We start from the raw sequence: 13,292 nt of genomic DNA on the forward strand, positions 1-13,292 counted from the left end.
AAAAGTGAAACCAGCAGTCCACAGATGGCTATACGCGAACCAAAAGGACTTCTATCAAAAGGGCATACTGAAACTCGTACCACGATGGGAGAAATTTGTTGAGAACATTGGTGACTATGTAGAAGAGAAGGTAGAAGATGTACGTTTGTGTGTGTGTGTGTGCGTGCGCGTGCGCGCGCCCGTGCGTGCGCGTGCGCGTGCGCGCGCGCCCGCTCATGCATGTGTGCGCATGTGGGGGGGGGAGTGCGGGTGCCGTTTTTTTAAAATCTCTTTAGCTTTTTGGTAACAAAATTACTGTATGTTACTTTCTGATCTTCCCATGTATGTACTATGAGGAACACAAAAACAACAGAGCAATCATGGTCTTGATATATGTCGAGTTTCTGTGTTGTTTACCCATTGGAAATTTGCATCTGTACGTGCCATTGTGAGTAATGGCCTTTTGCGAGGTATCCAAATCCAAATGTCCATGACATCTAGTCCTCTGCCCTCTTTGTGATGTTTGCTTGGAGATTGATTGAGATGGAGATACACATTCACTGGCAGGAGCAATTCTTGTCAGGTTTGAAACAGACTGTCATTGACAAAGCATGAAACTCGTCATTGGTCCTTGTTGTTTAGCATCATTTTATTACCACAGTTTTTATGCTTTACTGCATGGCTCAGAGCAGTAAACCATTCTTTATAGACTTGTACGACAGTATGTTGATACAAAAACAAATTGGAAAACTTTGTTCAAGTTAAGGAGATTGGGATGTCAAAATATGATAGCTTCTTTCTGTCATTTTGCACCTCTTAACCGTAATCATACTCTACTGATTCCCATAGAGATGACTGGCACATACACATCACTTCACTGCCACGACTTCGTCAGTAGTGGACAGTCACATGACTATCTGGTACCAGTTCTACACCACCTACAGCAATCCAAACCAAACGGTGTGTTCTTTTAAAGTGACAGTTAAACATTGTCTAGTGCACTAAACATAAGTTTTGGAATAAAGGATTGTGTAGCAAAATATATATGATTTTAAGTTTTACAGTTCTTGTCATACCTACAATCGGAGTTTCAATGCAATAAAATCCTCACAGGTTTCTTGCTGCACAAGATTGCAGTGTGAGCACCATGTTTCTGAACAGCTACACCCTCTTTTCACCTTCCAGCAAAGAAAAAGAGAGAGAGCACCTTTCCAAAAAGTTGTGCTCACATTACGATATAACGCAGAAAAAAAATTGTGAAGATTTCATTGCATAACTGCATCTGCCAGTCAGACACATAATTCACTATTAGGACCCAACAGATAGTGTTAGTAATGATATTCAACTTGTCTGAATTTTTAATGGGACAAGAAAACTGCAACAAATGAAATCTCTTGAAACTTTTGGCCAACTCCCAAATTATAATTTTACAGAAAAATCAAATTTTAAAAGGAGATAATCACAGTAATGTATAAGGAATGATCTACAAAAACTGGGAAACTGAATTGCTACTGTGGTTCCCCTTCGGCACGAGTACGTACCATTCTTCAACAACTAAGAAGTAGATATTCTAATGCAGTAGATCAAAAAAAATATATTTGATGAGTGCACATGTGCAAGCAATATCTCTGGTTATAATGTGTTGTTAGGGCAAATGTGCAGCCACACTTACTTGTTTCTATTGTCTACAAACATGGTGTCAATTTCATTTCCATCCCTTGATTTCAGCTTATATCGTTGACCATTGTGTTCAGTGATCAACTTTGTTCTACCTTGTAGTAGCATTGGGACTGCAAATGGAACAAAAACATTCACACACAATTAAAAGTTTCTTGAATAATCTACAGAATAAAAAATTATAAGTTACTAAATCATTAAGTAATGAGACTAGAGGTATCCTATTATGTTAATTCTTTAAAGAGATCTTTGGTTTCATGTCAACTTTTACAACTGCCCATCATTCTTGAGCAGAACTCAAGAGAACAATGCATTCTTTGTAATGTTTAAATTTATTTTGTGCTAGCAAAAGGAAAAGCTGTGATGGTGGTTGCACAGAAGATCCCCTTCGTTTAGCACAAATCATTTTATGAAAACTGAAAGGGTATGGGAATCTACAACAGAAAACTCACCTGTTTTGAATGTTACAAAGAGAATATCCCATGAACTGTTTTATGTTACTTCTTCACTCACAATATTTAAATTCTGTTCATTCTTTTTGTAACAGAGGGAACTGCTGGATATTGCCTTGCAAATAAATACTGTCTTCAGACACAAATTTACTACCACACAACCCACTGCTATGTAATGTTACGAAAATTCTTTCATGTAGCATACAGTGAAAACCCCAGTTAACTGAACTCAGTTCAACCGAAACCCAGATTATACAAAACAACTCCAAATATTGCAAAAAAAAGAAAAAAATGTCTTTATTGCACAGAAATAATTCAAGGTGAGTGTGTGTGGGATGGCAGGGAGTTGCTTCCCCACCCACGAACTCACCGGTCTCAACAAAACTATACTGCCAACAATAGTGCATTTGAGTGATTGTTTCTTTCCACTGTGTGTGAATTTTTGTTTTTGTGTTATGCTACAAATTATGAAGTACAATATACTGTATATTAATATACTGTAAACCTTCATCTAATTTTAACATTAATAAAGACCATAAAAGATGTCTGCAAAGGGAGATTTTTGAACTCGTTTGGCCTTCAGAAGCTTCCAAAAATATGTACACCAGGAAATAGTGTAGTGCATATTAGATGTTCATGGCCTAACTGAGAAAACTGTTATCCAAAATGGCTTCCCTCCCCCTTTAGTTTGGTTAATTGGTGTTGTAACGTGCAGAAGGAAGATGCCACACCATATTCGACCGAAATTGCTAAGTTTGACATCCCTATGAAAACTGCATTCCTGACTTAGGTGGGAGGTGTTTCACCAAACAAAGAAAGTATTCTGAATCCATGTCCCACCTTCTTACACAACATTTGCCACTGTCCAGTCTATCAAAGTTCTGTACAATATTTCCTATATAAAATAAGGAAAGTACAAGACTCCTAACTACCAGAGACATTTTACATACCCAAGATATACTGAATAGGTAAACATCATCTGATCATTACCATTAATCTCTAAAAAATCTAGTACAATCAGACGTGATAGTTGTTCTCAATGGGACACCATAAAAAATACAAAATGATAAAACCCGTTTATCACACGCCATCCTGAGACTACTCCAGAAGAGCTACAAAAGAAAACATTACAGCATTTTTTTTTTCTTTCAAAAAGTTGAAAGCAGGTGATATCCAGTGGAACACATTAAGAAGGAAGGTAGCTTAAGAGTCCTGTAATTGTAAAGGTCATTGGAGTCATAACATAATGTTGGACTGGCCCAGAATGAAGAAGGAAAAATGGATACAGCTTTATTATGGAAGCCATTCTAGTATTTGCCTCTAGCAATTCAGAAAAATCACAGAAAATCTCATTTAGTATCACTGGGTTGGGATTTAAACCCTGCACCTAATAAATACAAGTCCAATGTGAATGTACATATTCCAAGCATATAGTGCTAATGAAATACTCTCACGTTTTCATCCATATGGCTGTGTTAACATTCCGCAATATTTCAATGAGTGTCCCTTTCTTCATCTTCTGGCGAAGAAGAAGAAGAAGAAGAAGAAGAAGATGACGACGACAATGAGTGTGACACATATTGAAACATAACAGAATATCAACACAGCTGTCCACGTGGAACACAAAGAAGATTTTGTGACAAGTCTTACATGTTACGACTGTACAATTCACTCAGTGGCACCAGATTTCATTTCAAGCACTAAAATGCAGCATTCAGTGATGCAGCAAATGAAAACTTGACAAAAAGCAGCTGTGTGTTTCAGTCAGAGGTACATATTAAAAGTTTACCCCATCTGAGTGCTGAAAAGAAAGAAAGAGAGAGAGAGAGAGAGAGAGAGAGAGAGAGAGAGAGAGAGAGAGCAGTTGACAATATTCAAATACATACAGATATTTTGAACACAATGATATATAAAACCACTGAAATCCAGAGGAATGGTGATATTGCTTTATTGTCAGTAGCCTGTAGTCCAAGGTATATTTCTCTGCATAACGTTTCATCATCTGTTGCTGAAGACATTGTCAGAGGCTGCTTGAACAACTCAGAAAGCAGTTACAGTTTCAGCTCAGCGAGCCGAACTGTTTATACATTCCACGCAACTGTCAGTTCATGTCATCAAACTGCTGCCAGAGAGCATGGAGTCACGACAAATTATGATTGCACCGGTGTATATTAAGGAGCTTACAACGGAGAAGAGCTCATGCTGTTAGCTTTCTTTAGCATTCACGTCCACAATTTGTGAAAATGCATAGTAATGGTTGGCTATTGGTAAAATCACAGTATCAGCTAAATGAATTTTGTGATTCTCAGATCAGACTGCATGATCTGCTACAGCTGATTTATACTTATTGCCCAGGTGAAAATTGTTCTTGTGTTTCTTAAGGCCACTGTTAATGCTTCTATTTGTAGTTACTATCTATACTTGACCATAAATGCAAAGGATTTATATACTCCTGCTGTGGCAAGTGGCAGCCATAAGTCCTTTGCGGTGTTCAAACATCTGCACACCTTTCTTGTGGGTATACAAACTATCAATATTGTGTTCGTGTGAGTTCTCTGCTGATGAGAGCTGTGGCAGTGTTTTTCTTTCCCAAGCAGAAGGAAAACTTTCCCTTTAGTTGCTTCTTTTTCATTAGAAGCTCTAGAACTTTTAGGATATAGTCCCCTATTTATCTTTCTGTCAGAGCAGCCATATCTTCTAAAGGCGTTTCTTTAATGATCGAGCCCATCCACCAAATCATATGTTTCACAGAGTCTTTTAGCACAGTCCACCAACGTTTTTGTTGTATTGAGCTTGCCTTGGTTGACCAAACATGGTGTGTTGCTCACTGCACGCTTCATCTTGGTAGAGAGATTTCAATTAGCCTCCTCACATGATACACTGGACTTTGTTCTCTCCAGAGCTCATCATCTTCTGATAGTTGGCATCGCATTTGCCACCAAAGAATGTTATCACTTCCACTCACTGCAGACAAATGTAACCTTCCAAGTGTCTTTTTAAGTCCCGGTACTCCAAGCTCCAACCCAGATCTCTGAACTCTCACCGGGAGAATAGATGGACCTAGCACGACACTTAATAATCTGGTAATAGTCAGTAAGTGATTGACATTGTACTGACAGCCAGTGATCCATGGTTTCATTGAGCTATGTCCATGTGGACAGTTACATCCAAGGACATAAAAGTTATGTATCAGTCTTGTAAATAGCATAAAAAGTACACTCATATTTTAACAATTTAATAAATGTTGAACTATCTATTCCACATCATTCACCTACGGACACAATAGGTACTTCTGGCAACAAGGATGGTGTAGCTATGGATACATTAGACCAGGATCGAGCATCAACAAAATGATCACTTTTTTTTGCGCATCTGTGTCACCATTTTTGAACTTTACTGTTTGTTTTTCTTACATATAGAAGTGGGTTAATTTTTTAACTTTTTTTATGAAATGGGAAATACAGGAGAGTGACCACTCACTGCACTTACTCAGTTTCCGAGCCAACAATCCCACACTGCTAGATGCACAGAAGCCCAGCAACGAAATTCAACTGAAGCACAGAATTCCGGAGGCATGATGCCATCTCCTCCTTTCCGTTCTGTTGATGAGAACCAATAGGCCTGGACGGAATACAAAGTTGGTCTCGAAGAACACTATGTAGCCTACAAAAACAGGTGATTCGCAACGTCAATTTTTAGGATATGTTGCAAAGTTGTTTCCCCAAGTTGAGTACCACTCTCTACCCTGTGAGGAAGTCATTCAGAAATTACACGATTTTTTGACACCCAATTTCATGTAGCTGCCGCTTATTTCAAATTTTTTTGTACACATTGCCACAGTAATCAGACTTGCAAGGAGTAGGTGACTAATCTCAAGGGTATTATGAGAAACTGTAAATTTAATCAAACTTGTGGAGCTTCATTCCAAAATGAAGTGCTTCACAATGCACTTATTCAAAATGTGACTGCCAACAGGAAACAGGCTGTGATTTTGAACTATTATGATCCTGCTCTCACTCAAGTACTAACAATGACTAAATCTCAGAAAAGTGCAAGACTTCATGGAATTGGACTTAACTGTGCCTGTTTTTACCATGCTGAGAGTAGATAGTTTTAACGTGCACAGTCCACCGTGTCTCACATTGACAGCAGCCACAAACAGCACCAACTGCAATACACGAGGCAGCCAAGTCTTGCATCAAGTGTTTTGCAATGCGTGGCTGCAAACATTGTTTCTCCTGTGAAACAGAATGCCATCACTGCCAAAAGTCAAGTCATACACAGCAAGTAAGCCTGCGAAAGATTGGCACAGTAAACTCTGTTCCATGCAAATCTGAGAAAATGAAAATCAATATGATTTCTCATTATGAACCCTCGCCTGCTCCTGGAAACACTCACTGAAACTGCAGACACTAGTGCAAGAATTGTAAAGTGTTATATATGGTGTATTCAGTGCCAAATTTTCCTGAATCAGATCAGCTCTTCTCAAACACATAATCAGCAAAATGCTCTGTCACTCACAGATTACACAAAGACAGCCTTCTGAAAGTAGAACTGACAATCATACTCAGAGCAATAATCACCAACTGATCATATCTTTTTACAGGATTGCAATCTAAATTAACCATTTCAGTTAGATACTGATGCTTCAGTCACATTTATTAATCAGAATACATGTACGCAATTGAGACATCCCAAGCTACAGAAATCATACCTTACATCCTACAATGGTGAAAGTACCTCTTTTCTGGAGGTATGCACTCTGCAAACCAAATATAAAAATATGACTACATTAGTGCCATTTACAGTACGGGAAATACAATTTAATCAAAACTTTTTGGCATGGACACATTTGATTTCTTTGGTTTAGATATTCAGGACAATGTGCATGCTATCAATACTCAGTTTTCCTCTGCCAGCATTTATGAACTGCATAAAAAATGTGGACATTTAATTTTATTTAATTCAAACATATGCAATTTTTTTGTAATGCTGTAATAGGTATCAAGAATTGATATATTCAAATAAGGTGTGTAAATTTTTAGAATCTGAAATACATTTACTGCTTCAAACTTGTTGGAACAGGGTGTACATGTGGACAAGAAAAAAATTCCTGCTTTTTTCCCAGGTTTCTGGATAAATATTGGATGAAAATACTCTTTTTCCCAGGTGAAAACACACAGAAGCCCTGGAGATAGTACATTTTATTATGTGTTAAGTGACAATATACTTCTCCTTTAGAGCTGTAAAACTTACGAGTCCTTTGAATGGCAAAGGTTTTATAAACCAGCATAGAACTTCACAGCACTTTAGGAAATGAAACCCAGCTAAAAGCAAAATGGCTAAGCAAGAATGGTCTGTATAAGCAAGATGTACTTGGGGCAATATTTGGAAATGGAAGAGGATGTAAATGAAGATGAGATGGAAGATATGATACTGCTTGAAGAATTTGACAAAGCACTGAAAAACTTATGCCAAAACAAGGGCCCGGGAGTAGATAACATCCTGTTAGAGCTACTCATAGCCTTGGGAGAGCCAGCCATAACAAAACTCTTCCATCTGGTGAGCAAGATGTATGAGATAGGCGAAATACCCCAAGACTTCAAGAAGAATACAATAATTCCAATTCAAAAGAAAAGCAGGTGTTGGCACGTGTGAAAATTACCGAACTATCAGTTTACTAAGTCACACCTGTAAAATACTAACACAAGTCCTTTACAGAAGAACGGAAAAACTGGCAGAAGCCGACCTTGGGGAAGACCAGTTTGCATTCTGGAGAAATGTGGGAACACACAAGGCAGTACTGTCTCTACGACTTCTCACGGAAGATACGTTGAGGAAAGGCAAACCTATGTTTACAGCTTTTGTAAACTTCGAGAAAGCTTTTGACATGTTGACTGGAATACACTTTTTCAAATTCTAAAGATGGCAGGGATAAAATACGGGTAGTGAAAGCCTATTTACAGTTTGCACAGAAGCCAGATGGCAGGTATAAGAGCTGAAATGCACAAAAGGGAAGTAGTGAATCTATACACTGAACAAGCAGTAAAGGAAACAAGAAAAATGTTGAGTAGGGTTTAAAGTCCAGGGAGAAGAAATAAAAACTCTTAGGTTTGCCAATGACATTGCAATTGTCAGAGACAGCAAAGGACCTGGAAGAGCAGTCGGACAGAATAGACAGTGTCTTGAAAGGAGGATATAAGGTGAACATCAACAAAAGCAAAATGAGGATAATGGAATGTAGCCGAATTAAATCATGTGATGCTGAGGGAATTAGAAAATGAGACACTTAAAGTAGTAGATGAGATTTGTTATTTAGGAAGCAAAATAACTAATGATGGTCAAAATAGGGAGGATATAAAATGTGGACTGGCAACATCAAGAAAAGCGTTCCTGAAGAAGAGAAATTTGTTAACATAAAGTATAGATTTAAGTGCCAGGAAGTCCTTTCTTGAAATATTTGTATGAAATGTAGCCATGTATGGAAGGGAAACATGGATGATAAACAATTTGGACAAGAAGAGAATAGAAGCTTTTGATATTTGGTGCTACAGAAGAATGCTGAAGATCAGATGGGTAGATCATTCAACTTATGAGATGGTACTGAATAGAATTCAGAAGAAGAGAACTTTTGCGGTACGATCTGACTAGAAGAAGGGGTCGGTTGATAGGACACTTTCTGAGGCATCAAGGCATCACCAATTTAGTACTGGAGGGAAGTGGGAGGGGGAGGGCAAAAACCATAGAGGGAGACCAAGAGACGAATACAGTAAGCAGATTCAGAAGGATGTAGGTTGCAGTAGTTACTCATAGATGAAGAGGTTTGCACAGGATGGAGTAGCACGGTGAGATGCGTCAAGCCAGTCCTTGGACTGAAGATCACCACCACCACCACCACCACCACCACCACCAACAACAACAACAATTTATTTGCCATTTTTTCCCTGAGGGAATGGTTAGGCACAATCCTACAAGCACAGCTGAATAGTTATGACAAGCCCAATTATAGCTTTAACTTCTGTGCACAAAACATGTCTTGTGTTACCTGGCTGAATTCGTGTTCCATCAAGCACTTCGGCTTTCCCATAGAAAAGCCAGGGTGAAACTGCCCAAGAACCCACTTTGCACTTTTTTAAAAGCATAAGTATATTTATTGACATCGTTGTTGCATAATTTGTAATCTATGAAAGAACTAAAATAAATATGAAAAACTAACCTCTGAGTTTAGTCATTTGTAGCTTGCCAGAAAAATTTTTAAATAACAGTATAAACGGTTGGTCTTCTGGGCCCAAAACTTTTCTAAGCGGATGGTCCTCAGTGTTAAGTTTTGAATGGGAGTCTAATTTAAGGAATTCATTGCAGTTTATCACTTGTAAATGACTTATCTTGCATAAAAAGAAATTTACTTCAAAAGTAACATTTCTCAAACCACTATTCGCAATATTTTCCAGCAAAGTGTTAGAAATATAAATAGTTGTGATGTCGTGCTCATAAAAAGCAGTTTGTTGTTACAAAGTACTTTATAGTCTTTGTCCTAAAGCCATTGACACATTTTGCTGTTGGCACACACTTGTGTGTGCACTGTATTCTGATGTTCTAAATGGCACATTTTCTTTGCAAGTTTTATTTTGGTGTTATTCTCTCATTTATGTTTTACAGTGCTGCAATATTATTCAGCAGTAGCGGGGTAAAGTAAAATTCTTTGTTAGGCAAGCAGTTCCTACCAGTCAAAATTACAAAAAATTGATAGCTAAGACAATGAAACACTCCCATAATTCTAAAAATTCCTGGACTTTTCCCAGTTGAAAAAATTGGCATTTTCCTGGTTGTCCCAGGGCATGTAAACCCTGTAAAAATATAGTATTTGTTGTCATATTTTCTTTTATTTTTAGAAATGTTTTTTAATTGCATTAGAAAGAATACATTATTCTTCCATGTTATGTATGATGGTATTATGTCAATAAACAGGCAAATTAAATAGGAATGTAACTTTCCTCACGCATCAGTTAAACATCATTAAATGTAGCCTGAACTAATAAAAGCTTATCGTATTTTGTGAAATAAATGACAGTACATTCTTCTCTAATTTGTATCACTTAACTAAGAAGACACATTTCCGCTTGCAGTCAGTTAATGCAAAATGCAGAAATGAAAATCATATATAAAAGCATCACATGACCACGCGCTATTTCCATATAAATTCAGAGTTCGTTACATTTTATATGATTTTAAGATATGAGCATGTGAATTTAATTTAGTTTCATTATTTTACTGCTTAAAAAAACTAGATTTATTGTGGACACTGAATTTATATTACAACTCTCACATTTCCATTAATATCTTGAAATCAAGTTTCGGTGCTTGGTCAGTTAACGCACGACATCACCCAACTAATTCAGGAGGTACTTTACAGAAGGAGGAGGATGAGTGTACACAGACAGTGAGCGAGGCACTGGATATGCTCCTCCAGACTCATTTTCCTCAATGCCCTCTGGCAAATAACAAACACCAAGAGTCAGTCCCTGACAGCCACTGATTTACAGGTAATCTCAGGGAGAAAAAGGGAACTGCCACAGATTGTATTCATTTCAAAAATCCAGTAGATGGAGGGAATGTTTCCACTGTCAGAGGCACCAGGCCCAGATTGAATCTTTCCAGTTCTACTGCAACAAGAAGAATGATTAATTACATTCCTGTGTAGACCACTTAGGGTCACTCTAACAGCAGGAATTATTCCTAATAATTGGAAGACATTGAGGGTTGTCTTCATTCTGAAGACAGAGAGAAATGATCATACCAAAGCTACAGATATGATACTGATCTGTCTGTCCTCCTTTCTTCTAGAGATATTAGAAAAACTGATTAATGTGTGCATTAGGGAAGAAGAGGCTAACTGAGGTTCCTCTACACGTAAGCCAACACACAAATTAGGCAAATCATGTGAAACAACAATTACACTTGCTGGGAAGTTGGAAAAAGCTCTACACCTTCAGAAAGTTGGTCTTTGCATCTTCCTTAGAATCGAGGAGGCTATTAACAACACAACCTTTGGATCTACGAGTAGAGTTGCAGAAGAGCATGGCACTGAGGCCACCATGTGCAGGTGGATTAAGACCACAATGAGTACAAGAAAGGCAGAAGCCATCTGACGAAAGAGAAAATGGTGACATCATCACCAGAAGGTATCTGCAAGGTGCCCATCACCAGAAGGTGTCTGCAAGGTGGTGTTTTGTCCCCACTACTGTGGAACTTAATGGTGAACGAATTCATTGAAGAGTTAAATATTGGAGCCTACTTTTGCCAAGGATAAGCAGACAATTTAGTAATAAAAAAAACCTGGCAAATTTGCTAGTACTATTAGAAGAATGACACAATGTGCACTGGGCAAAACTATTACACAAAACAGGATCTAAAGGGTCAGTCCCAAGAAAATAATTGTGGTTCCATCTACAAGGACACATCCAGCTACAGCAAAATGGAATAAAGCAGAACAGAAGGTGGTTGCTGAGGAGCTTGCCGAGGTACAGAGTCTGACTAGCTTAACCATAACATGCTGGACATGCCGCCATTGCAGGTTAAAACTAGAAATAACTGGAATCCTTTAAGACATCCAGTATCTCATACCAATATAGCAAGTGTGGTAAGTATAGAAATGTCTGGGGAAATGCCTGCTGACCATACAATAGCTTCCAGCTACTTCAATAAATCTTTCAATGTAACAACTGGAAGAAAGGGGCAATGGAACAACAAACCACAACACTGTTGTCTCCCTGTGCAAATCAAATCAGTCACCCAATAAACATGCAGAAAATTCATGAAGAAATTGAAAACTGGCATTTCATTATATACCAACAGCCTGACGACTTTTTGAAAATTTCTTCAAGTGTTTTGCATCAGACTGTGGCTAAACAATTAGGGTGTCACAAGTACTTCCTAGAAGCCACCAAACTCTGTGGAATACAGCTCCTTTGAACTTTCTTCTTTATTACAATGTAGGAGCACAAGGCCTACAGAACAAAATCTTAACTGATGATGAGACATTTATTCCCTACACTAATACAGAAACACAACATCAGTCAGTGATGTGGAGCTATAGTTATTCCAAAGACAAATCAGCATTTTTCACTCAGACACGGCCAGTGGAAAGCACTGTTCTGGTGTTTTGATCTTCAGTGAATAGCTTTCTTCATTTCTCATTTTATTACTACCATTATTACAGTTACTAACACTGCTGCTACTAATGCTGCAGAAGGTGGAAAGATTAGGGTTTATGTACCATCAATGAGGTCATTAGAGATAGAGCAGAAGCTCAGATCTGACAAAGATGGGGAAGGAAAAATAACAGTGCCTGCATAAAGTAATTTAGAGAAATCACAGCTGACACAGAAATTTCACATTTCTCAAATATGTGTCAACTGCGCAACACTAATGGCAATTTTATATACACCTTTTATATTGTTTGAAAGTTACTATTTTTTTTTAAAATCAATCCGGTTTCTGAAATTTTCTGTTACCATTCAATTCTAATCTCTGGGCATCCTCTCTTGGTTACATTTAGCTTCATCCACCTTTCATTTTAGAAAAACTTCCACCCCCCTCACCCCTCCCTACCTCAATAAAAAATTTGTTTACTAAGCCTCCTTGGGAAGCAGTCAGATTTTGGCTGTCGTATGTCTGTGTGCCAAGCCATGAGTGCCCAGTGAATGAGATTGAAAACCTATGGCATCCAAACAGTGGACGTGTACAGTCAGGTAAGTGTGTGTCACAGAGCTGAGAAGGATTTTAATCTACTAACTGAACCAGTCCTAACAGCAGTTTAGCCACAGAACGATTCAAGGAGTGTGTTCTAAGTTATTTGTCACATGTGATGCGTATACTCTGCCACTTTATAAAGAGGCCTCATGAGTGCATAAAATATATTCTCAGAAGAAATAACAACAGGCCTGGAACTACTGTGTTGAAAACTGTGCTTGTTTTGTCTCAGGATTACATTATAGTACATCTAAATGTTTGGGTTAACTTTTTATCTATTTCATAGTGTTCTCCCTGTTGGTTATAACATTCTAACATCGCTGAAACAGTACAGGGTTTGAACACTCTAGCATTTTTCACTTTTCTCGCTAAAATGTATTAGTGAAATCAAACAATAGAAAATCCAGGATGGAATGTAACAAGTCTATTGCA

The 13,292-nt window shown here is 38.0% G+C and overlaps 1 protein-coding gene across 1 annotated transcript in view; it reads right to left on the minus strand.

The window, feature by feature from the left end:
* LOC124612428 (phosphatidylserine lipase ABHD16A) overlaps positions 1-13,292 on the minus strand; it is a 157,305-nt gene that overhangs the window by 106,452 nt on the left and 37,561 nt on the right. The window contains exon 6 of the mRNA XM_047140634.1: positions 1,652-1,769. Within this exon, the coding sequence (XP_046996590.1) occupies positions 1,652-1,769 (118 nt within the window). The remainder of the gene's footprint in view (positions 1-1,651; positions 1,770-13,292) is intronic.

The sequence above is a fragment of the Schistocerca americana genome, chromosome 4 (genome assembly GCF_021461395.2).
Source record: "Schistocerca americana isolate TAMUIC-IGC-003095 chromosome 4, iqSchAmer2.1, whole genome shotgun sequence".
NCBI classification, from domain to species: domain Eukaryota; kingdom Metazoa; phylum Arthropoda; class Insecta; order Orthoptera; family Acrididae; genus Schistocerca; species Schistocerca americana.